Raw genomic sequence first — 27,948 nt, 5'->3', positions numbered from 1 at the left:
TCCCGTTGCGATTAAAACAAAGGATTAATAACAATACTAATTATCCATAATCTAGTATTGGCATAAGCATAATCAATTAAGAATATCAATTACAATTATTATTAGAGAATTTAAAGAATCAAATCATGCATTAATCATATTCGGGTTCCGCTAGATCTTGGAATAAAGAAACTACTCACACATATTAATGAAAGCAAAAATAATAATCAATGAAGAAAACATGATTAATAAGCAATTAAAAGTAAAAGAAGAAATAAATATGAATACCAATTACTTGAATGAAGAAAAGTACCAATTGTTGATGAACAAAGATCAAAACTTGAAAGTGCTAATTAATCTAGATCTAGAGAGAATATTAGGGTTCTAATGAAGGTTTTAAAGCTGGAAAATAATAACTAAGTATCTTAAGTCGGGGTTTACAAAGGGTATTTATAACCCTTAACATAAGAAACCCGAAAATAGTAAAAATACGCTTCTCGAAACTCAGCCCGGTCAGACCGGGCAAAGCCGCCCGGTCAGGCGCGAGAGACAAACTCGCCTCCTCGCACAATACTCTGCTCGCCCGGTCTGCTAGGGCAATGCCGCCCGGTCCGGGCAGATGGGAGTTAAATTCTTCACTTCTTTTCTTCTTCGCCCTGGCTGCCAGGGCAATGTTGCCCTCCAGGGCGATGGGGGTAAGATACATCTATGTACTACTTTGCTCTTCTCTTCTCCTTCCTTTGCCTTGGCTGCCAGGGCAATGTTTCCCTGCCAGGGCGGACACGGGTATCATCACTCTTCCATCTTAACAAACTCTCGTGACCATCCAAATTAGTCTCGTTCATCCTGAAATACATAAAAAACAACGAAACTACCCATAAAAGCACAACATGATCACAACCAAATCAAAACAAGCTAAAATAAGCTATGAACAATTAATCTAAGCTTGAAAACTACCTAAATGAACTCTAAAAACACGCTCAATATACGACTTATCAAACTCCCCCAAGCTAGACCAATGCTTGTCTTCAAGCATTGAAACACAGAACACAAGAAGAGCAGGATGGTCCCTCAAGCAAGAATATATGTGCGAACGAATTAAAACCAAGTGAAAAAAAAGAAATGCAAGTTAGTGATTATAAAACCACCATAAACTTCAAGCATTCGGAATTGACAACCAATCTTTCCACACATCTCCCCTAACCAACTCAGTCATATATGAATAGCATCTCACTTTAGTTGTGCAAATAAAATAAATAAGCCACTCATGTGTTTATAAGGGTTAGAATAAGAAATCACTCATCCTAATTGCAATTATGCACGTTGACTTCATGCAATTTTCCTCTTTAGATTTGCTCATAGATTTTCTCCACTTGTAATGCAATGATGCAAGTACGGAAGTCATGAGATCCTAAATAAGGGTAGGCTTGGTTATATGGGGTTAGACGATGTCATTTGGGAATGTGGTGCTCAAAAATAACAAAAATCCTAATCCCACTACATAGCCAAATGTCGGGTTCAAACCAACCTTATATCCTCCGCACAACATATAAGCATGCCCTTATTCTCACTTTTATTCACAAGACAACATTGATTTACATGACATACATTGCTTCTTCTTTTTTTTTTTTTTTTTTTTTTTTTTTTTTTTTTTTTTTAATTCATTCTCATTTTCTCATTTTTTCAATTTTTTTTCTTTTTTTTTTTGTTTTTTTTTTGAAACTTAGAGCATACACAAACTTATTTTTCTGAATTTTTTCATTTTTGCTCTTTTTTTCTAACTTCTTTTTTTCTTTCTCTTTTATTTTCCAAACACAACTCAACAGGGCATAAATAATACATTGATTCTCCATCAAATAAACCTACAAAAAGGCTCTAAGGCATAACATGTAAGGCGTCAAAGAAGGGGAATCATGGCTCAAATTGGTTCATCCTAAGAGTTAATGTAAAATAAAACGAAAATAGAATAAGCATCAAACACCTAAGAAGTTTTGGCTCTAATTATCTAAAAGGAACTTAAATCACTCTTCCACATTGCATCATAAGTCTCAAATAATCGCAAAGAAAATCCAAGAATCAAATTACATGAAGGAAAATCTAACACACATGAAAAAAAGAATGGCTGAAATAAGATGTATCAGTCAAAAATGGCTCAAAAGTCTCACATAGGTACTCAAGCTATCCATATTGGTCGAGCGGGGAGACCATTCTAGCCACAAACAAGTTCAATTCCAAATCAATCAGTGAATGGGTTTTCAAAAACAAGTTTTTCAATTTTTAAAATCACACATATATTACATATCATCATCGAGGCATAGTCGTATAAAGAACCCAAAGCATAAAGTAATCCTTCCCCCAAGCTAAACTTCACATTGTCCCCAATGTGAACATATATTGAATAAGAACAGGTAAGGGAAAAAGAAAACTAGGCCCTACTGGCAGAGGAGGGATCATACCTAAGGGCGGAGCTGGGACCGCCCTCAAAATAACGTCACATCATAACCCCAAGACACTAAAAAAATAAAAATAAAAATAAAAAAAAGAAACTAAAAGGAAAATAAAACAAAAAAAGGAAATGGGTTGCCTCCCATTTAGCGCTTGTTTAAGGTCTTTAGCTCAACCCCTCTTTAGTAGCTCAACCTGGGTCACCACACGGAGAAGATACTCTGTGGTATTTCTCATCAATATATCCACCTCCAAACGACTCCTTCAAATTAGAGTTGATGTGCTTTGTATTCGAATTGACCTTCATGTAACTAAACACATCATGTGGTGGAATATTGTCCTTTTTGCTCACAGGATTTCTATTATAAATACACTTATCAACCAAAAGGTTAGTAGAATCGATTCTCAAACAAGTACCACCATCAAAAGTAAAATTATGGTCATTGAAAAGCTTAAACACAACTTGTTTATCTTGAGCTCTAATGGTCACTTGTCCTTTAGGAACATCTATTAAAGTTTGACTTGTAGCAAGAAAAGGGCGACCAAAGATGAGTGGGATCTTATGGTCTTCTTTCATATCCACTACAACAAAGTCAACAGGAAAAACAAGTTCACCAATCCCAACTAATACATCTTCAACTACACCCTTAGGGAGTCTAACAGTTCTATCAGCCATATGAAGAGATATAGGAGAGGGTTTAAGGTTTTTCAAACCTAATTTGTCATACACTGAAGAAGGCATTAAGTTAACACTAGCACCCAGATCACACAAGACCCTATCAAAATATGTTTCGTTTATCATACAAGGGATAGTAAAACTACCAGGATCATGCAATTTAGGTGGTAAGCTATCATGTAAAGGATCAGGACATTTCTCATTTACTACCAAACTCTCTAATTTCTTATCATTATGATCATGATCTAGAATTCCTTTCACAAAATTTGCAAATTGAGGCATTTGAATTACAAGATCAGAAAAGGAATGGTAGCATATACCTTCTTAAGAGTCTCAGAATACTTCCCAAAATGCTTATCAAGCACGGCTTTTGATAACCTTTGCGGGAAAGGCATCGGTTCCTCATAATCGTGTGGATCAACATATTTGGGACCTTCATTCTCACGCAATTCAGTTTTCGACTCCAGATTGCACACTTTCTCCTCTAATCCCCTCGTAGTCAATCCATCTCTCTTCACGAAAATTGCATTGCATTGTTTCGTTTGGACTTTTGCTTGATCTTGAAGAGTTGATAGATGACTCGCTTGTTGTGATAGTTGAGAAAGATGAGTTTCTATCCTTTTATTTTGAGCAACGAGCAGTTGGATCGAGTTTTCAAAATATTCATTCTTCTTTGCTTGTAACTCAAATTGCTTTGATATAAGCTCTTGTTGTTGGTGTTGGGAAGTAGCAAAAGTCTCCATAACGGATTCAAGATTTGAAGATTGAGGTGATAGTTGGGGCATGGGATGATGATTGAAAGGTTCCCTTGCTTGAAAAGCTGGTGGTGGAGGATTTGCTATAGCTTGAGTGTTCTTGTATGAGAACCCTTGATGATTTCTCCTTTCTTCATCAAATGGCCTTATGGAGGTCGTGGTATAGAAAGCATTAGCTTTCTCAATCGTCATTCCATCATAATTGGCCTGACACTCCCGCGCGGTGTGGCCTTATAATCCACACATCTGACAAGTTTCCATCGAGGGTCGAGGGGACTCGGCTTGGAGTTGATTGACTTTATGAGTTAGTGTCTGCACAGAACTAGTCAACATGATTAGCGCATCAACATCATGTTTATTACCTGTGTTGATAGCATTTCTTCCCCTTGGATGGTAATTATCATTAGCCGCCATCTTCTCAATCAAATCCTTCGCATCGGTTGGATTCTTCGTCATGATAGAACCTCCAGACGCAGCATCAATGTATATGCGAAACTCATGGGTTAAACCATTATAGAATGTTTGGATCAACATCCATTCTGGAATACCATGGTGAGGGCATTGTCTCTGCAATCGCTTAAACCTTCTCCATGCCTAATATAAGGATTCATCATTAGATTGATGGAAGGTAGATAGCTCGTTTCTTAATTTTGCAGTTTTCTCTTGCCCCAAAAATTTCACTAAGAAGGCCTTGACAAGCTTATCCCACGTATCAAAAGAACCAATACCTTCATCTCGTAACCACTCCCTTGCTCTATCCTGTAGTGAAAAAGGGAAAAGGCGTAGTCTAATAGCATCATCAGTGACACCATTGAGCTTCAAAGTGTCACATTTCTCCAAGAAACAATCTATGTGAGTCACATGGCAATCTTTCGGTGAGCCCGCAAAAGAATCACTAGAGATGAATGGTATGAACTGGGGCTTCAATTCAAAACTCTAAGCGGTGACAGGTGGTCTAACAATACTGGAGAGAAATCCGGTTGTTGTATCCGGAATACCATACTCCAAAAGAGATTTTGTTCCTGGGTCGAACATGTTTCTTATATTTCGATTTCTCCTTCTTCTACCTCTTCGTCTTCTTGCAGTAACTTCGAGCTCAGAATCAAAAGGTGTTAAATCATCTGAACCTGAACTTCGAGTTTGCATGCAACAAAGAAACTAAAACAGGAGATCAAAGACACAAGGAACAATAGCCGAAGAAACAAAATATATGCTTAGTAAAACGAATCACAAATAACTAGAATGAAACCTTTAGTCCCTGGCAACGACGCCTAAATTTGATAGGAGTTTCGCGTACCTAACAAAAATAAACCTAACTAGACCACTACTATGTAGACGGGAAAGCAAGGGTCGGATCCCAAAAGACTATGGTTCAACTAATTAAATAGACTCAAGCAATTACTAAGCAAGTAACCAAATCAAATAAGTGAGAATCAATATCTAAGAACTAATTAAAACAATTAAATCAAAACAATATGACAAATCAATGCTAAAAACATCCAAGATCAAGCTTCACCACAAATACAATTAATGCAATAGTCGTTCTGCCCCTAACACATAATTCAATTGTTTAATGAGGAAAAGTAATCCATGAATAATACCAATGGTCTCTCCCGAGTTATCAATGGCTTCTCTAATCACAATCAAGCTTACTTCCGTGGAATCATGTAAATTAAAGACCTTAAGCACATTACTCTAACTTCCTAATCATCCATTCAACTACTCCTGTGATGAGCTTCAAACCCTTAATTGATTTATTCAAATCCGTCAAAACCCAACTCCCGTTGCGATTAAAACAAAGGATTAATAACAATACCAATTATCCCTAATCTAGTATTGGCATCGCATAATCAATTAAGCATATCAATTACAATTATTATTAGAGAATTTAAAGAATCAAATCATGCATTAATCATATTCGGGTTCTACTAGATCTTGGAATAAAGAAACTACTCACACATATTAATGAAAGCAAAACAATAATCAATGAAGAAAACATGATTAATAAGCAATTAAAAGTAAAAGAAGAAATAAAGATGAATACCAATTACTTGAATGAAGAAAAGTACCAATTGTTGATGAACAAAGATCAAAACTTGAAAGTGCAAATTAATCTAGATCTAGAGAGAATATTAGGGTTCTTATGAAGGTTTTAAAGCTGGAAAATAATAACTAAGTATCTTAAGTCGGGGTTTAAAAAGGGTATTTATAACCCTTAAAATAAGATACCCGAAAATAGTAAAAATACGCTTCGCGAAACTCCGCCTGGTCAGACCGGGCAAAGCCGCCCGGTCGGGCGCGAGAGACAAACTCAATCCTCGCACAATAATCTGCCCGCCCGGTCTGCCAGGGCAATGCCGCCCGGTTCGGGCGGATGGGAGTTGAATTCTTCACTTCTTTTCTTCTTCGCCCTGGCTGCCCGGGCAATGTTGCCCTCGAGGGCGATGGGGGTAAGATACATCTATGTACTACTTTGCTCTTCTCTTCTCCTTCCTTTTGCCCTGGTTGCCAGGGCAATGTTGCCCTGCCAGGGCGGACACGGGTATCATCACTCTTCCATCTTAGCAAACTCTCGTGACCATCCAAATTAGTCTCGTTCATCCTGAAATACATCAAAAACAATGAAACTACCCATAAAAGCACAACATGATCACAACCAAATCAAAACAAGCTAAAATAAGCTATGAACAATTAATCTAAGCTTGAAAACTACCTAAATGAACTCTAAAAACACGCTCAATATACGACTTATCAAACTCCCCCAAGCTAGACCAATGCTTGTCTTCAAGCATTGAAACACAGAACACAAGAAGAGTAGGATGGTCGATGATGTCCGGAATTACATGGAACCAAAATCAAATCGACGTCGATGATGTTTTTGCATGAAATATAGCATTAGATGTATGGATAATAATGAGGATCATGAACCAAAATCCATTGATGAATGTAGACAAAGAAATGATTAGCCAAAATGGAAAAAAGCAATTGAAGCAAAATTAAAATCTCTTGAAAAAAGAGAAGTATCAGACCTGTAGTTCGTACACCTGAAGGTGTAAAGCCAGTGGGATAATGAAAAGGGTGAAGTTGTAAGATATAAGGCACGATTAGTTGCACAAGGATTCTCAAAAAGACCTGGTATTGATTATGAGGAGACATACTCTCCTGTGGTGGATGCAACTACTTTTAGATTTCTGATTAGTCTGGCAATATGAGAAGGACTTGACTCACGTTTGATGGATGTAGTCACTGCTTATTTATTTGGCCCACTGGATAATGACATTTAAATGAAGCTCCTAGAAGGATTCAAGCTGCCAGAAGCAACAAAATCTAGTTCTCGAGAACATTTCTGTATAAAATTGAACAAATTTCTTTATGGATTGAAACAATCTAGTCGTATGTGGTATAACTAGGGGTGGGACTTTTCAAACCGAACCGTGAAACCGCCCGTTACCGAACCGAACCATCACGGACCGATCCGTTTATAAACCGATAAATGTAAACCGAAAACCGAACTGAACCGTTCAATATCAAACCGAAACCGAATTGAACCGCTCAATGTCAACCCGTTACGGACCGTAAACCGATAACAAACCAAACTGCGCAAATCCGAACCGACACGAAACCGAACCGAATGGTTTATAAACCCGTTAATGACCCGAACCGTTTATAAACCGAAACCGTTTAAACCGAAAAAAAAACCGTTTAAACCGAACCATTTGTAACCCGCTAACCGTTTAAACCGACCCGTTTATGAACCGAAACCGTTTAAACCGCACGTATAAACCGAACTGTTATAATCCGCTAACCGTCTAAACAGAACTGCCATAACCCGTTAAACCGTTAAAATCGAACTGTTTTCGAATCGCAACCTGTTTAAACTTATCCAATTACAAACTGCTTAATTCAAATTGAATTATTTACAACCTAAATGGTTAAATAGTAAATACAATTAAATAATTAATGTTAATAAATGTAGATCTAATCAAACGGCTTAGGTTTATACAAAGGTTTATATCACCTAGATCTAGGCCAACGATATTATTAATATCGTTTTAGATTACTTATTTATTTTAATTACAAGATACATCATTTGTATCTTTTCATTCCAGTAATAAAGTCCACCCAAATTATCTTCATTGTTCCTTGATATTCATGATCATCCAATAAGATAACATAAGATTGGAGATAAATAACATTAAAATTAGAGTAATATCAACAAGCAATTAAAATAAGTCACCATTTTCATTGATTAAAATTCACAATACATATACCAATACATAATGAAACTACTATCACTACTACCCAGATTAGATTTCAGATTTATCAACTGAAACATCATCAAGTTTAGGGTTGCAAAAAATGATACATGATAAGATGAAGGGAGGAGTGAGAATGTGAGTGATTTGGGAGCAGAATCTTGAAGCAGAATCTTGAAGCAGCAGGCCAGCACCCAAGAGCAGAGGAAATAGCAGCAACAAGCAGGAACCAGCACACGCAATAACAGATCAGCAACTTATCCGAAGCAAGGAATAATATAAGCAGAAGGGACTCAACAGGAACTTATTTTTGTTTTTCAAAATTGCTCTCAGATTTACGTTTATCGTATCATCACTGAGCAATGGCTGTTTTAACTTAAAACTTGAAAAATGCTGCCAGCAAGTACATATACATTGAAGTCTCAACATAAATGACAAGGGCAACGATGATTCAAGAAAAATTAAAACAGCAAGCATAAGAAACAGCAGCAACAAAACAGCAGCAAGCATAAGAAACAGCAGCAACAAAACAGCAGCAGCAACAACTCAGCAGAGACATCAACCAAAAGGCAAAAGCACTACCAGCAGGCAGCAGCTCATAACAAGTTCAAGCAACTTCAAAATTATAGCTTTTGTTTTTTAAAATTGCTCTCAGAGAGCAATGGTTGTTCTTTGACGTTTATTAACAGAAGGATTGATAGTGCCGGTATTACTAGCATCATCAACCGAGACAGAGGCAGCTTGAGAGCTAACAATATCAAAATTTGATTGCCTCTCATAGTCAAATTCATCATACTCGCGAGACATGACTGAAACAAAAAAAAAACAGCATTTATAACTTATAAGTACCAAATTAAGTGACAGATTCTACTAATAGTGAGCAATTAAGCATGCATTGTCTCATGTGACTGACACTGAAGTCACGACAGTGAATCCTATTCACTCAATACCAAAATTCAACTAAATAGATAGTTCATATTTCAGAATTTTATTTGCACTAGTCAATGTTTCAAAATTCAGAATTATACAACAAACGTGATTACAACATATATCCTAACAGAATATAGAAAGTTATATACGATACAGTCACATATGTGTACATTTTAAGTACTAACTTTAAGCCAATCATATACAATGCTTGTATTCCAACAATATGGGTTAAAAATATAAAGCTAAAATCCCAATAAATAAACAATGCATGTATTCCAACACTAATAATCACATAATCTGAACAACCCATCATCATTACTTTTAAATCGAGCATAATAAACAACAAAACAGCACAAATCTACCATTTTCCCGTAAAAAACAAAAATACAATCAACAACAGACTTTACTCATTTTAGGCATATTTCGACTATATTCAAGCAAGAACAACAACAATAATCAAATACAAAAACAGAAAAACTGTATTAAAAAAAAAACAAAAAGGAAAAAGTAATTACCTTTGACGGCTTGAAGGAGATTTGAAGATGGAGAACTACCTGAACTGGAGATCAAAAGAAAAAATCAAGAATGTAGATTATCAGAACTTGAAATAAAAAAAAACCCGAAACGAAAACGAAAAAAATCGAATAAATTAACAAAAAAATTACCTTAGGGTTTGACGGCTTGAAGGAGAGGAAGATATGAAATCAGAAATCAGAAATCAGAACTTAGATCCAAAACAAAAATGAAACGAAAACAAAAACCCTAAATAAACAAACCGAAACAAAAACGAGAAAAATCAAAACGAAAACAACAAAAATTAACAAAAAAACGAGAATGTAAAGCGAGAAATCAGAAATGTAGATCCAAAACACAAATGAAACGAAAACAAAAACCCTAAATAAACAAACCGGAACAAAAACGAAAAAAATCAAAACGAAAACAACAAAAATTAACAAAAAAACGAGAATGTAAAGCTAGAAATCAGAAATGTAGATCCAAAACACAAATGAAACGAAATTGAGCTTGAGATTCTTGAGAATTTCAGAACGAAAGAGTGAGAAACTGAGAACTTAGAGAGAGAAACTATGACAGATTGTGAGATTGAGAGAGAAACGGCTGAATGAGTGAATGAGAATGACTGAGAGAGTGAGAGTGGGTTTTTTTTCTAGGTTTAGGTTTTACTTCAGTTGATCTAACCGTCCATATTCAATCTCAACATCTAAGTTAGATCTAACCGTTCATTTTTTTTTTGTAGATTCTAGAATATTCATCTAGATCTAACGGTCTAGATTTTCTTTGTGCTTTTCTAGGTCTTTTTGACCGTTTTTTTTAATTATTTATTATTATTATTATTATTATTATTATTATTATTATTGTTAGTATAATTATTTGTTAATATTATTATTATTACTAGTTTACTACTACTATTATTATAATATTATTATAATAATTATTATTATTACTATTATTATTATTATTATTATTATTATTAGTTTATTACTTATAAGTTATAAATTGTAAGAAACGCAAATGTTTCAAAATTGAAATTGATTCAATACGACATAGTTAATGACTTAATGAGTTAATGGCTTAATGCTCATCAATATGACAATATCAGACATCTGTGAGTCTGTGATTGTATATCAGTATATATAATAAACTATAAAACTAATAATAACTTAATAAGTAATAATACTAATAACTAATAAAGTAATGAAAATCTAACCATTGTTTTTCATGGGCATTCAATCTAACCGTTGTATATTTGACTATTCGTACATTAGTATTGCATAATGCTTTCATCACCACTTTAATTAGTGATTTCGTGATTTCGTCCATTTAACTTATTAAGTTGTTTGAGTTAGTAATCTAAATAAAGTAACAAACTAAATAACGAATCCATTTAATCTCGTGTAAGTTATAATTTATATGAAATGCAATGTTTGGAAATGGAAATTGATTCAATACGATATTGTTAATGTATATGTAATTATAGATTAATTATTATGTATATCATATCGTACGAATGTATGGTTGGTATCATTATCATACTATCATAAGTATCATTGCCTCATTGAATTATTGGTATGTACTACAAATCTACAATCGATAAACATATTTACATATCTGATTATTAAAACTTAAAAGTTTAAAACACTTGTTGATCAATCTAATTGAATATTTGTACATTCTTAATTATCGATTTATCGTATTATAAGTATCAACTCATTAAATCATGGTCATGACGCGATCTTTAAAACAATCATGAATTCAATTCATGACCCAAACCGCTTATAAACCGAACCGACATGATCCAAACCGTTCATAAACCGAACCAATTGAACTGTGTAAACCCTCTACTAAACCGGCCCATTTCAAACTGAACCGACATGATTCGCACCGTTTATAAACCGAACCGATATTGACCCGGGTAAATCCGCCCCTAAACCGACCCATTTCAAACCAAACCGGCTTGATCCAAACTGTCTGTAAACCGAACTGACATTGACCCGGGTAAACCCGCCCCTTAAACCGACCCGTATCAAACCGAACCGACATAATCCGAATCGTTTATAAACCGACCCGCTTATGACCCAAACCGAATTTAAACCGCAAAGAAATAAACCGAAACCAAACCGAGCCGTGACTAACCCAAACCGAACCAAACCGACCCGCCAGCTAAACTAAACCGTTTCAATCCGAACCGCTCCAAACCGAAACCGACTCAAACCGAGGTCAAACCGAACTGCCAGACCGAAGTCCCACCCCTAGGTATAACCGTATAAGTGAGTATTTGTTAAAAGAAGGTTATAAGAATGATCCTATCAGCATATTGTATGGAATATTTCAAGCATTACCCCAAACTTGAACCCCACTGTGATCATACACCAAACACAACAAGAAAACACCTTTTTACCGACCACAAAAATCGGTCGGTAAAAATTGGAAATCAGTCGGTAAACGTTTTACCGACCAACATTAGCCGGTAAACGTCGGTCAGTAAAACCTTGGTCGTAATTTAGTGTTTACCGACTACGTTTTGGTCAATAAATATTTACCGACCGAAATACTTATATTACAGACTGATTTAAGGGTAGTCAGTATTTACCGTCCAATATATAAATCGGTCGGTATTTTGCGATGGATTTTCGGTCGGTAATTATCGACCAATTTGCAGTCGCTAAATACCGACTGATATAAAGTGGTCAGTATTCAGCGACTGGACATCGGTCGGTAATAACATCTAGCCAAACTTCAGAGCTTCAAAGTTCGGTCGGTAAAAACCGACTAATTAGGTAATCAGTCTCTAAATACCGACCATATTTCAGTCGCTATTTACCAATGGATTATCAAAACCGTCGCTATTACTCACAATGCTACGCAAGTTTTAAATCAGTTCTTATAGTTCATGGTAACCAACACCTGACATAATAATAATAATTATTATTATAACACCTGATAATAATAATAATAATAATAATAATAATAATAATAATGTATAAATATTAAAGTAGTAATCATTCATACATGCTGTCATAAATGTTTTGAAATAGTAATGTCAATTACAAAGTAAAAAGCACTAAACACAAGCAGAGCCGGATGCCCCACCGGGGCCACTACCAGGTGGGGGTGGAGGTCGAGGAACAAAAAGCTCATTGCAGTTTTGGTTGCCCTGGCTCAATTGAGACATGAATGTTCGCATCTCCTCAAAGTATTGTTGTTGCCTTCGCTCGCTCTCTTCGCGCTCCTTCAACATTCTCTCTTCAGAACGAGCTTCTAATTGTAATATTTCTTGTCTGTTTTCCTCGCGCTCTTTCTGAAATTGAGAACTCAACTGATCTACTATTGATTAGGTGTAAGCATTGGATGAGCAGCCACCCCGTCGAGAGGGCCTACCATAATACAAGTCTGAACTCGTCCCGAGGCCAGGTACCACCCCTTTCTTCCTACCACCAACTGCTTCCCAGTAGATCTCATTTGGATTTTTCTCAACTCCTTGTTCTTTACACTCATCTAACTTCTTCTGGTATGCATCCTACGAATACTCCAAAAGACAAAAAAGTTAGATTAAAAAATAGAAGTAGTATACGAAAATAAAAACAACCAAATGCGCCATTAAAGGCTATATAAATGTTCCCATTCAGGCCATGTTCTGTCTAATAAACCTACAAAAGCTTAAATCATGTTAAATACATGTAATTATAAAAGCCTAACCATAGAAAATACGAAAGCAAAGCATTTTACAAAGTGTTAAGTTCATCTAGAACCAAATTCAAGCCACTTTGGGCTAGATGGTAAGAAGCGTTCCCATTTTCTACATGCTTTTTCCAATGAACTTATAAAGGCTTGAATCATGTCAAATATAAGTATTTAAAACTGCTTAAGCATATAAATCACAAAAACAAAGCAAGTTCTAAGGTTTTAAGGTCTTGTAGAACACAAATCAAGCAAATTCAGGAATAATGGAAAGAAGGTTTCGAATTTTCTACATGATCTTTCCAATGAATTTATAAAGTCTTTAATCATGTCAAATATATGTATTTATAACTTCCTAAGCATATAAATCACAAAAACAAAGCAAGTTCTAAGGTTTTTGGGTCTTGTAGAACCAAAATCAAGCAAATTCTGGCAAAATGGGAAGAAGCTTTCCCATTCTCTACATGATCTTTCTAATGAACTTATAAAGGCTTGAATCATGTCAAATATATGTATTCAATACTTCCTAATCATAGAAATCACAAAAACAAAGCAAGTTATAAGGTTTTACGGTCTTGTAGAACCAAATTCGGGCAAAATAGTAAAATGCATTCCCATTTTCTACATGCTCTTTCTAATGAACTTATAAAGTCTTGAATAATGTCAAATATATGTATTTATAACTGAATAAGCATAGAAATAACGAAAACAAAGCAAGTTCTAAGGTTTTAAGGTCTTGTAGAACCAAAATCAAGCAAATTCTGGCAAAATGGGAAGAAGCTTTCCCATTTTCTACATGATCTTTCTAATGAAATTATAAAGGCTTGAATCATGTCAAATATATGTATTTATAACTTCATAAGCATAGAAATCACAAAAACAAAGCAAGTTATAAGGTTTTAAGGTCTTGTAGAAACAAAATCAAGCAAATTCGGGCAAAATGGGAAGAAGCTTTCTCATTTTCTACATGATATTTCTAATAAACTTATAAAGGCTTGAATAATGTCAAATATATTTATTAATAACTGCCTTATCATAGAATTCACAAAAAAAAAAAGATAGTTATAAGGTTTTAAGGTCTTGTAGAACCAAAATCAAGCAAATTCGGGCATAATGGTAAGAAACGTTCCCATTTTCTACATGCTCTTTCTAATGAACTTATAAAGGCTGAATCATGTCAAATATATGTACTTATAAATTCATAAGAATAGAAATCACAAAAATAAAGCAAGTTCTAAGGTTTTAAGGTCTTGTAGAACCAAAATCAAGCAAATTTGGGCATAATGGGAAGAAGCTTTCCCATTTTCTACATGATCTTTCTAATGAAATTATAAAGTCTTGTATCATGTCAAATAGATGTATTTATAACTTCATAAGCATAGAAATCACAAAAACAAAGCAAGTTCTAAGGTTTTAAGGTCTTGTAGAACCAAAATCAACCAAAATTCTCGCAAAATGGGAAGAAGCTTTCCCATTTTTTACATGATCTTTCTAACAAACTTATAAAGGCTTGAATAATGTAAAATATATGTATTTATAACTTCCTAATCTTAAAAATCACAAAAACAAAGCAAGTTCTAAGGTTTTAAGGTCTTGTAGAACCAAAATCAAGCAAATTCGGGCAAAATAGTAAGAAGCGTTCCCATTTTCTACATGCTCTTTCTAATGAACTTATTAAGGATTGAATAATGTCAAATATATGTATTTATAACTTCATAAGCATAGAAATCAAAAAAAAAGCAAGTTCTAAGGTTTTAAGGTCTTGTAGAACCAAAATCAAGCAAATTCGGGCATAATGGGAATAAGCTTTCCTATTTTTTGCATGATCTTTCTAATGAACTTAAAAGGCTTGAATCATGTCAAATATATGTATTTATAACTTCCTAAGCATAGAAATCACAAAAACAAAGCAAATTCTAAGGTTTAAAAGTCTTGTAGAACCAAAATCAAGCAAATTCGGGGAAAATAGTTAGAAGTGTTCCCATTTTCTACATGCTCTTTCTAATGAACTTATAAAGGTTGAATCATGTCAAATATATGTATTTATAACTTCCTAAGCATAGATATCACAAAAACAAAAGCAAGTTCTAAGGTTTTAAGGTATTGTAGAACCAAAATCAAGCAAATTCGGGCATAATGGGAAGAAGCTTTCCCATCTTCTAAATGATCTTTCTAATGAACTTATAAAGGCTTGAATCATGTCAAATATATGTATTTATAACTTCCTAAGCATAGAAATCACAAAAACAAAGCAAGTTCTAATAATTTAAGGTCTTGTAGAGCCAAAATCAAGCAAATTCGGGCAAAATAGTAAGAAGTATTCCCATTTTCTACATGCTCTTTATAATTAACTTATAAAGGCTTGAAACATGTCAAATATATGTATTTATAACTTATTAAGCTTAGAAATCACAAAAACAAAGCAAGTTCTAAGGTTTTAAGGTCTTGTAGAACCAAAATCAAGCAAATTTTGGCATAAAGGGAAGAAGCTTTCCCATTTTCTACATGATCTTTCCAATGAACTTATAAAGGCTTGAATCATGTCAAATATATGTATTTATAACTTCCTAAGCATAGAAATCACAAAAAACAAAGCAACTTATAAGGTTTTAAGGTCTTATAGAACCAAAATCAAGCAAATTCGGGCAAAATAGTAAGAAGCGTTCCCATTTTCTACATGCTCTTTATAATGAACTTATAAAGGGTTGAATCATGTCAAATATATGTATTTATAACTTCCAAAGCATAGAAATCACAAAAACAAAGCAACTTATAAGGTTTTAAGGTCTTATAGAACCAAAATCAAGCGAATTCGGGCAAAATAGTAAGAAGCGTTCCCATTTTCTACATGCTCTTTTAATGAACTTATAAAAGTTGAATCATGACAAATATATGTATTTATAACTGACTAAGCATAGAAATCACAAAAACAAAGCAAGTTCTAAGGTTTTAAGGTCTTGTAGAACTAAAATCAAGCAAATTCGGGAATAATGGGAAGAAGCTTTCCCATTTTCTACATGAACTTTCGTATGAACTTATAAAGGCTTGAATAATGTCAAATATATGTATTTATAACTTCCTAAGCATAGAAATCACAAAAACAAAGAAAATTCTAAGGTTTTAAGGTCTTGTAGAACCAAATCAACCAAAATTCTTGCAAAATGGGAAGAAGCTTTCCCATTTTCTACATGATCTTTCTAACGAACTTATAAAGGCTTGAATCATGTAAAATATATGTATTTATAACTGAATAAAAATAGAAATCACAAATACAAAAACAAAAGCAAATTCTAAGTTTTTAAGGTCTTGTAAAACCAAAATCAAGCAAATTTGGGCATAATGGGAATAAGCTTTTTCATTTTCTACATGATCTTTCTAAATAACTTATAAAGGCTTGAATCATGTCAAATATATGTATTTATAACTTCATAAGCATAGAAATCACAAAAAAACAGCAAGTTCTAAAGTTTTAAGGTCTTGTAGAACCAAAATCAAGCAAATTCGGGCATAATGGGAAGAAGCTTTCTCATTTTCTACATGATCTTTCTAATGAATTTATAAAGGCTTGAATCATGTCAAATATATGTATTTATAACTGCCTAAGAATTTAAATAACAAAAACAAAGCAAGTTCTAAGGTGAGACGGTTCAATTGGATTAGACAGGGAACCACCTTTCTTGTTCTTTTTAGCTTGTTCAGATTTGGCTACAAAAGTTGGATCTTCAAGGGTTTTCATCCAAGCTTAATTGATATCATCAGCTAGCCATTTTGGTTTCTTTCCATTGCACTTTTGAGTTACATAGTAAAATAACTCCCTCAAGCGCTTAGCTGCTTTGACGTGGTACTCCTTCCTAACCTCATGATCTAACTCGGGCCTCTAAACAAATTGTTGCTGCAAAAACAAATTACAAATCAGTTAAAAACTTCATTTAGATCCTTTTAATTTATATCCACCTACTAAACAAATTGCAGCTAAAATGAAACAAGGTGAACCAATGTTGTCTTGTGTCATCATCGACCTGACTGTAATTTCGATATGGTTTACGTAAGTACCCTTGAAATATGTCCGTGATAGCCCGACTTACATTGTTATGATCAAACCTAAAATATGGGAATAAAAATTAAACAAGTTAGTGTGACAAGATACAACATTTTATACTGAAATATACAAATAGATATGATACATACCAAAAACCACCAGGCTCCAACACTATATGACCATCGGGAGTTGCCTCCATATCAGTCATCTCTTGATCCGTGTTTTGTTCACCGCCATCATTTATCTCCTCTTCAGTTGAAGGTTGTGTTATTTCCATTGCTTGCTGGGAGCCGCAACCACCAGCACCACTTGCTCCTCGGCCGCCACTAGCCCCACTATTGCTACAACCACCTACTCCACGGCCGCCACCAGCCCCACTATGGCTACTACCACCTGCTCCACGGCCGCCACTAGCCCCGCTATTGCTACTACCACCTACTCCTCGGCCGCCACCAGCCCCACTATTTCTACTACCACCTACTCCTCGGCTCCACTAGCCCCACTACTACTACTACCACCTACTCCTCGGCCGCCACCAGCCCCACTCTTGCTACTACCACCTACTCCTCCGCTACTGATACTACCACCTGTGTTAGAAACTTTTGCCTTGAATTTTTTCCACATAATTTCCTGTTCAAAGGTCATGAAAAAAGAACATCACAACAAACTTGTCAAGCATCCATAAACTATGTCCAACAAAGTATATTGTGAACTTCAAACGAGAATGTGTACATGCAAGATAAAGCTAGTGTTTGTAGTAATGCGTTAAAGTCACATATACACCTTAACAATAAGGCCTAACACACATTCATACTAATTAGAAAAAAAATAATAAAAAAAGACAAAGAAACAACAATCAATAAAATGCAAAATAATCATCATCCTCCTCGTCATCACTTTCTACCTCTTCATCAAAACTGTCACTTGAGTCCTCTGTTGATTCATCCTCATCACTAATTTCATCTTCTTCAACATCATCTGACATATACTCCTCAACATCAACTTCATCAATATCGTGCTCATCACCACCAATATATTCTGGTATGTCATCTGGTGCTAATAAAGCTGATGCCTCCTCAATTGCAGCTTGTTGACCTTGCCTTTGTCTTAAACACAGCCCATTATTGAATGCGATCCCTCTTTAAGATGGGATAAGGTGCAAAATACACTTGAGTTGATTGGTATGACAATACAAAAGGATCATACTTTGGATATCTCTTTATATGGTTAATCTCAACAAGCTTGTATTGTTCATGAACATTCATTCCATTGACTGAGTCCATCCACTTGAATTTGAACAACAAAGTCCTATACACGGCATTGCCGATGTAAACAACTTCAATCACATCATCCAAAAGACCAAAGTAGTCAACTTCATCTTGGCTAGAAACACAAACTCCATAATTCAAAGTGGACTTGTTTTTTCCATAGTCATAAGTTTGGAAATTATATCCATTAACAAAAAGTTGACTCCAACATCGAACTTGTTTGAATGGACCCATCGCCAAAGCACGAATAACATCATTAGATGTTTTTTTATCTCAAAACCTAAGTTAAATGTATGAAAAATACATTAGATAATGACACAAAATACTGAAGAGTACAAGTGCAAAATAATGTATCATAACACTTACTTCTGACTTAAACCACTTAGGAAACTCATGCTCACACTTTCCCCAAACTTCCTCGGGTTTTATGCTTGGTCGTGTATGAACAACATGTTCCTCAAATTGCCTATTAAAATTAAAAACAACCAATGTAAGAAATATCGTTTATTACACTCAAAGATAAGCCTTGTACAAGCTTAAAGGGCAAGCAGTTGGACTTTACCTTTCATATTCGCCTATAATGCCACTATTTGCTAAAACATAAAGATGGGCTCAGTCGTACTCGGCATCATCTAAAAATCGACGACGACCATCATTAGGCACACGACCGCAATCTACCCTAAACATTTCTGAGACATGATCATCATGCATTTCAAGGTCAGATCCTGTGGTTACATTCCTTCCCAAGTCTCTTGATTTTGTGTCAATCTCAAGTTGAAAGTATTTAGAACAAAAATTCGTAATCTCCTCACATAATTAAGCATTGCATATAGAACCTTCAACACGAGCCTTATTTCCAACCATGCGTTTCAAGTGGTTAAGGAACCTGAAGTAATGGTATGATTTTTTTTAAGGGTTTTAAACTTAATAAAATGTATGAAAGTAACGGTAGCTAAACAAAAGGAATCGTGTGAGTGAAAGAGTTCTTCAAAGTTATTACCTCTCAAATGGATACATCCACCGATAATGAACTGGGCCACACAATCGTGCCTCATATGGTAAGTGAACAGGTAAGTGTTCCATGGAAATGAAAAAGGATGGAGGAAAAATCTTCTATAACTTGCAAAGAATCTCAGCAATGTTACTCTCCAAACGTTCCATGTCACTCAAAGTAATTGTAGAAGAACACAAATCTCGAAAGAACTAACTGATCTCGGTAATTGCTTTCCAAACTTGATCAGGAAGAAATTCCTTCAAAGAAACCGGTAGTAATCGTTCCATGAAGACATGAAAGTCATGGCTTTTCATGCCATGCAACTTACATGATTGTAAGGCAACACATCTTGTCAAGTCAGAAGCATAGCCATCTGAAAACCTCAAATTTTGGACCCACTCACATAATACCTTTTTATGAGCTTTATCAAGTGTGAATGGTGCTTTCGGCATGCTATCTTTCCCCTTTCATCTTCAACTAATTCTAGTTGGGGCCGCTTGCAATATTCTGCCAAATCTTTTCTTGAAGTTGTCGTGTCTGAGGTATGCTTCTTCACATCCATCATTGTATGAATCAATTTATCAAAGAAGTTCTTGTTAATGTTCATAACATCTAAGTTGTACCTAATCAACAAATGCTTCCAATACGTCAATTCCCAAAAAGAAGTTTGTTTGAACCACCCTTTTTTTGCCTTCTTCAACCGTTTAAGTGCTTCGGGTCCATATTTGGCTTTTGGCAAGTACTTCACCATGTGCCACAACTCATCTTCGGACATTATGTGTGGTGGTGAGTTCTTTTCAACTCTGTTCTTACAAAATGCGGTTCTATTTCTTCTGTAAGGGTGATTCAAATCGAGAAATTGACGATGACAATAAAACCACGAAACTTTACCTCCATGTTTAACCCAAAGGCTTTGCTTTTATCCATACAGTAAGGACATGCTTTTTTTCCCGGCTGTAGTCCATCCTGAAAGCATTCCATAAGCTGGAAAGTCACTAATGGTCCACAAGATTGCAGCTCGAAGGTTAAAGTTTTGTCTCCTTGAGATGTCGTAAGTCGTGGCACCAGTTTCCCACAACTGCTTAAGCTCTTCAATTAGAGGTTGCATATACACATCCAAGTTTCCTTTTGGATTTTTCGGGCCCGGAATAAGCAATGAAAGAAACATGAATGGTTTTTTCATGCACATGGAAGGAGGCAAATTGTAAGGTGTAAGAATGACAGGCCAACAAGAGTAATGCCCACCAAAATTACCATGCGGTGCAAAATCGTCGGTGCACAAACCCAACCGAACATTATGGGGCTCAGAGGCAAAATCAGGAAAAGTTCTATCAAAGTGCTTCCACGCTTCACTATCACTAGGATGAGCCATTGTGTTCTGAATTCGGGGGTTCTCTACATGCCAAGTCATCTCATCCGCAACATTCTTGGATTAGAACAGTCTTTGCAACCTTGGTGTGATCGGGAAATAGGTAAGAACTTTCAAAGGAACCAAGGTGCCCCTAGATGTTTTCTTGTATCTCTCAAAGTCACAAATTTTACATCTTTGTAATTCAGTATCCCCTTTCCAAAAAAGCATGCAACCCTTAGGACATGCATGGACCTTGTGATGAGGAAGTTCCAATCCCTTAACAACCTTTTTCGTGTCATAGAAGGTAGAACGTATGTTGTTGTTGTCGGGCACAACTTCATTCTGCAAAGAAGTGAAACCATCAATACATCTATGTGCCAAATTGTATTCACATTTCAATGCAATAATTCTAGAAGCCAACTCCAACACTGACATTTTGCTACCATCACACAATGGTTGTTCAGCGGATTCAAGAAGATCAAAAAACTGCTTTGCCCTTGCATTTGGTTCTTCTAGGATGTTATTTGCCTCTTCTTCACCAAAGTCATCTTGGTTACTCCCAAACGCATCAATAACCATCTCCTGATAAGGATTTGAAGCAGATCAACTAGCACCATGAATTCTTTCACCATGATACAACCAATTGTAATAATTAGGAACAAACCCCTTCTTATATATATGTACTCTCACTATGTCCTCATCTAGGAGACATTTATGCTTGCACTGAGGACAAGGAAATCTAATCTCTCTAGGGTTTTTATTCTCAGGATGGAGTTTACAAAACTTAACAAATTCTTCAACTCCTTTTAAGAGATCGGACTTCAGAGTATGTACATCAAGCCTATCATACATCCAGCCTCGTTCTCTTCGTTTCATTGTAAGAACTTCTAAACATGTCACATCACAAATGCATTAATAATAACAATGAAAAAGGAAGAAGTTATACAACATTGTAATACATCTACATACACCTAAAAATTTACCAATTCACGTGATTTGAATAGCATGAAATCATAAACTTACAAAAATGGGCATAATATATGGAGTATAACATCCAGTAGATTGCATAGGTAATTGTAAGTTTGTAACACTTGAAAGAACATCAAAATGTCTAATGGAATTGAGAAACAAAGGCCTAAATTAGATCTAACATTCCTACTACATATATTTTAAATGAAATATTTCAATCAACACTCAAAACATGATAAATGTACTTAGAGAAATATATTTAAGACTTGAAACAACAAAAGAATGTGAACTTACATCATTTACGGAGCATAAGACAACAAATAAATAAAAAATACAAAACAAGATGTTTACTAACAATATTATTTTACAATATTTCTATCATATAACTTAAAATAAAACATATAACATATCAACATACTTTAGCAACAACCATCTAATAGTGAAAACCAAAATCTAATGTAAAATAACATCATTTTACAACCATATGAAATCTACAAATGATAAAAAAAAAAAAAAAAAAACGTCTTATCAAGCTAGAAATAATTCATATTTTCAACTAACTTAATACACTAATAGACCAAAATCAACAATCTATAAACTTTAAACTTATAGACATAAGTGAAAATATACTTGGACATGTATAAACTAACAAAAAAAGTATACAATTAAAATTATTAAACATACCCCAAATTAAATTCAAAATGTTCCTTCAATCATCAAAATCTTCAATATATCTACAAAAAAAAACCCCTCAAGTTACTTTATCAAGTTTTTCCCAATTCAATTTCAATAAATCTAGGGTTAGGGTTTTGAAAATTTGGGGAAAATTAAATAAAAATGGAGGAACAAAAAACCTTGTAGATTGTTGGTGGTAGGAATGTAGATGGTGGCGGTGGTGTACTCCGACGGTGGTGGAGGTGGTGGTGGAGTTCCTCTTCAAAAACATCAAGTAATTTAAGTTAGAAAAATATGTGAAACAAGTGAAATATAGCAATGTGAAAAGAATTGGGGAGAGAGAGAGCTTACCCGGTTCAAAGCAGCTCCGGCGTGGCTCCGGCGAGGCTCCGGTGATGGCCCTTAAAGGTTGGATGCGTGGGTTGTTCTCCTCTGCCGCAAGCAACCTTTCTCACCCTCTTTTTTTTCAAAGATTGGTCGAGCAAATGGATGAATCAGTTAGCAAACCCTTTTCATTAAATTTTTTTACTGGCCGCATTTGGTCGGGAAATCGGTTGGTATAAATTTATTTTGAAATGACTATTTTACTTACCGAAATTCAGTCGGTAATATTTGATATCAGTCGGTAATTACCGGCCGAAATATATTCAGTCGGTAATTAACGACTAATATTAATTCGGTCGGTAAATTTTACTATTACCAACTAATTATATATTTGGTCGGTAATTCAGTCGGTATAAACGCGATTTTTTGTTGTGAAAGTACGGTGGCGTCCAAAGGGAAGGAAGCTAGAGCAAAAGAGTCGCCAACAAGTTTTATGAACTTGTAAACCGTTCACAAGGTGAAGGTTACACCTCTTAACGATCCATGAGATCGTCAACTCCAATAGGTCTGGAACCATGACCGGTGTTCGAGGATGAGGGTACGAATCCAATCTAAAAGAGAAAGAACTCACCCTATAAAATAGGCCTCTACTTTATTCTACTCGTATTCATGTGCGCTTTCTGACTAACATACAATCAATAGGTTTACCCTAAACCTGTTTAATCTATGTTGGTTGAATATTAATGCACAAACAAATATATTATTGGTGATCACTTGAATTATAATCATATTATCCTAAACAAGATTATTAATTATCTTATTATGCGTGATTACAAGTACAAATTTCCTTTAAACATGCATAAAAGACGTGATCAAGCAATAACAAAAATAATATCAAGCAACATAATAATCATAATAATAATAATCATAATAATCATAATTAAAATAACAATTATAACAATCATAATTAAAATAATCATGTTAAAGCATAATAATACCAAGATCCTAGGCATGATACTAAAAAGATTAATAACAAACCCTAGAATGTCACTAAACAATAAAGATCAAAGCTTTAACCCTAACATGATACTAACATGCTATAAGGAAAGAAAATAGGAAGCATCATAAAAATCATAATTGATATAAGAAACTTAATTATTACCCTAAACATGATGCTAGGAAGCAATAAAACATCCTAACATGATACTAGGAATCAAAATAACAATCTATGCATGATTTCTATATCAAAAGAATAATTAGAAAATTAAATTACTTACTTGGATGCCTCGTACCTCTTTCTAATTACAAAATACACACGTTTGTAACTTCAAGGAAAATATTAAATCAAATAATTGAAATAGGGATTTGGGACCAAACCTCAAAAATATCAAACCTTTCACGTCTTGGGCGAAGGCAACTTCGAACTTGGCTAAGCGTGTCTAGTGCTAATGTATGAGGAATTGTGTTTGTAAAAGGGCTAGGCTAGAAAGAGGGAGAGAGAGAATAAGCTTTAGCTTAGAGAAAGAGAAAATTAGAGAATTCTGGTTATTGAAAACGGAGGCCTAGGGTCCCTATTTATAAGAAAATAGTCCAGAATCGATAGAAACAAATTAGAGTTTGAAAAGGAATAAAACTACCCTTTGTTGCCAACGACAGAGCTCGTCATCAGGCGACGAAATCGTCGCTAGGCGGTGCAAAACAGTTTTTACGGATTTTGTTTTTAATCATATCTTTTGATCTAGAAGTCGATGGAAAGATCTTGAAGTCTAATTTCCAACTCAATTGTAATACAATTAAAATATTTTGTAGATAAAAAGATATGGCCAAAATAGTGAAGGGTGTCAGTTTTGGATATGTTTTCGTATTCCATTCATATCTTTTTCGTCATAGCTCAAAATTAATATTATAATATATCATTGGAAAGATAATTTCAAGATCTATCCAACCATATAAGATTTGGATATAGATTATGAGGCACAAAAATAATATATGACTGTCTTTTAACATCTTTAAATTCGAATAGAATTAGGATTTAAAAGGAAAGTTTTATTCAATTTCAAACTCTTTGAAACATAATTATCAACCCTAACTCCTTTAGGATTTAAGAGAAACTTCTAGAGTATTCTAAAAGACTATAATCACTCCTAATAGCTTTAGGAATGAAAATTAATAATAGGCCCTCCTGTAGATCATTGGGCCGTATGTAAGAACCAAACCGGGCCCAATTTAGTATTTTGGCCATAACTTCCTCATAATTCATCGGAATTGGGCTTATAATATGTCGTTGGAAAGCTCTTTTCGATCCCTATCAAATTACACCATTATTGGACCCTTGTCATGGACCAAACTAAACTATACTGGATATTTTCATTAAATAGAGCGTTTTCAAAAACAGAAAGAAAGATTTTTGATAAAAACTAATCGCAACATTAGACTTTTCACACTTTCACTTCATTCGATTATGATTCAACGCAAAAAATATTCATCACTAGGTTTTTTTTTGGGGAGACACAAATGGGTGTCTACAAAAGCCCCCACTTTGACTAAGTTTGGAGAAACTTATGTTTCGAAAACAAAAGTCAAAGTATCGATAGGGACGGAGAATGATTCAGAAAGTTCTGCGATCATAAATCAATATTGTAACGCCGATAACTGCAGCGTTAGTTAATCAGATAAAAGAGTTAAGAAACGCGTATCTTGCACCGTCGAGCACACATCTCTGGAGGTAACCGATTTTTCTATTTACTGATGCGTCAACCTTCCACAAGCTAGGGAATGCCGTCTTGCTATTTTGATGTTCACTCTTCTCTGAACAAAAGAGCTTTTTGATATGTTCACGCATCTCTAAACAAAGAGATTTTCCTTTTTTTGACGATCTTCCTCAAGCTAGTGGGTACCGCCTGAAGACTGCTACGCCTGTTACTGCCTCGAATTTCCGTTGTGATAGTCTTCTGCAAGCCAGAGAATACTATCAAATATTGCTTCGCCTTAAGCAACCTTCTACCGCCTGTTGACCATCTTCTGCAAGCCAGGGAATATGATCGAAGATTACTTCTCCTGAAGCCATCCTCAGTTGTTGCGATAATATTCCGAAGAAAATTACCGAAGATCTATGCCTGTCGATCCTTAAAGCTCGCTTGAACTTTGCTGCCGATGCTTTGGGTGATGACAATCCTCTTTTCTGTAGGAACAATTAACAACAACTTTTGTATGATGTATGACAATCCGATTTAGGGAAAGTTGTCAATGTTTCGTAACAATCCATCCTTGGAAATGTTTCCACGATGAAGCGACAATCCGTATCTCTGAAAATTTTCCAAAATCAATTTTGGAAAAGTTGCCAATGCTTCGTAACAATTTGTCATAAGAACTTGGATACGATCGACAATCCACATCTTGAAATATAACTCTTGAAAGCAATCCACCTTGGAAATTTGCCAATGCTATGCGACAATCCTTGTAGGAAAATATTGCCACAATTGACAATCCGCGTTTGAGGAACCTTTGCCGAAATTCACGATGAGTAGAGACCTACGACAATCCTTTGGGAAATTTTGACATAGGGAACTGGGTGTATGACAATCCAATCTCGAAAAACTTGACAATGAATCGATGAATGTATGACAATCTGAACTTGGAAAAATTTTCCAAACAGAGAAGGAGTATGACAATCCACGTTTGGAAACTTTGCTAGAAATGACAATCCAATCTTGGAAAAATTGTCTTTGAAGAAGATGCGCGACAATCCACATTTAGAAATATTGTCAGTTGGGGATGAAAATCTAATCTTGGAAAAATTTTCGTATAAGTGCTTGCTTTTTAACCGATGCGTTGGTGTTTGTAATGAGCCAATGCTTAGGTGCTTAAGCTAAGTGAGACGATCGTCGTCAGGTCAATCACTTACTGCGATTGTTGGAAAGTTCTTTTCGAGCCCTATCCCATTACACCATTATTGGATCCTTGTCATGGACCAAACTAAAATGTCTATTTTCATAAAATAGAGTAGCTTTTCGAAAACAAAAATAAAGATTTTTGATAAAAACAAACCGCAACACTAGACTTTTCACACTTTCACTTCATTCGATTATGATTCAACGCGAAAGGTATTCATCACTGGGTTTGGTTTTGGGGAGACACAAATGGGTGTCTACACCCATGTATTTTTATAAAGAAATTTGGATCAGGATTTGTTGTAATTGCGATGTATGTTGATGATTTGAATATCATTGGAACTCCTAAAGAGATTTCGGTGACTGTCAATTATTTAAAGAAAGAGTTTGAAATGAAAGATCTTGGGAAGATAAATTTTTTCTTAGGGTTACAAATAGAGCACCTAGAGAATGGAATCCTTATGCATCAATCAACATAGATAGAAAAGGTTCTGAAAAGATTTTCTATGGATACAACACATCCATTGAGCAGACCTATGGTTGTAAGATTACTTGAAGTAGAGAAAGATCCATTTCTACCTCGGGAAAATGATGAAGAAATTCTTGGTCCTGAAGTACCATATCTTAGTGCAATTGGAGCACTAATGTACCTTGCAAGTCATACACAACCCGACATATCATTTTTTCAGTTAATTTATTAGCAAGGTTTAGTTCATGTCCAACCCAGAGGCATTTAAATGGGATTAAACATTTACTTCGTTATCTTCAAGGTACGAAGGATATGGGTTTATTTTTCCCAAAGTTGTCCAAAGAAAATTTGATTGGTTTTGCAGATGCAGGTTATTTATCTGATCCTCATAATGATCGATATAAAACTAGATATGTGTTCACACGTGGTGGTACTGCCATTTCTTGGCGTACTATGAAACAAACCATTGCAGCTACGTCTTCCAATAATTATGAGATTTTAGAAATTCACGAGGCTAGTCGTGAATGTGTATGGTTAAGGTCGGTTGTTCAACATATAAAAGAAGTTTGTGGTTTATCTTCTGGAAAAGAGGCACCGACAACTCTATATGAGGATAATGCAGCTTGTATTGCTCAACTTAAGGAAGGATACATCAAAGGTGACAGAACAAAGCACATCTTACCCAAATTTTTCTTCACTCACAGTCTTCAGAAGAATGGAAATATAAATGT

The 27,948-nt window shown here is 35.0% G+C and overlaps 1 protein-coding gene and 1 long non-coding RNA gene across 2 annotated transcripts; both read right to left on the bottom strand.

Annotated features, from left to right (window-relative positions):
- Positions 1-2,614: 2,614 nt before the first annotated feature.
- LOC110729191 lies at positions 2,615-3,382 on the bottom strand. Its single transcript, XM_021908911.1, has one exon. The coding sequence runs from the start codon at positions 3,380-3,382 to the stop codon at positions 2,615-2,617; it is 768 nt and encodes a 255-aa protein (XP_021764603.1).
- A 15,534-nt stretch (positions 3,383-18,916) lies between these two features.
- LOC110729264 lies at positions 18,917-21,770 on the bottom strand. Its single transcript, XR_002512872.1, has 3 exons — positions 19,546-21,770; positions 19,108-19,431; positions 18,917-19,011 (listed from the first exon to the last, which is right to left on the bottom strand). It is a non-coding gene; the product is annotated as an uncharacterized LOC110729264 (long non-coding RNA).
- Between the last annotated feature and the right edge of the window lie 6,178 nt (positions 21,771-27,948).

Source organism: Chenopodium quinoa, unplaced genomic scaffold, assembly GCF_001683475.1.
Source record: "Chenopodium quinoa cultivar QQ74 unplaced genomic scaffold, ASM168347v1, whole genome shotgun sequence".
Lineage (NCBI taxonomy): Eukaryota > Viridiplantae > Streptophyta > Magnoliopsida > Caryophyllales > Amaranthaceae > Chenopodium > Chenopodium quinoa.
The sequence above is the reverse complement of the archived record's forward strand: the minus strand, read 5'-3'. Positions and strand labels throughout refer to the sequence as shown.

Coding starts and splice junctions, on each gene's coding strand:
- LOC110729191 (XM_021908911.1), bottom strand. CDS start 3,382: ATGCCTCAATTTGCAAATTTTGTGAAAGGAATTCTAGATCATGATCAT.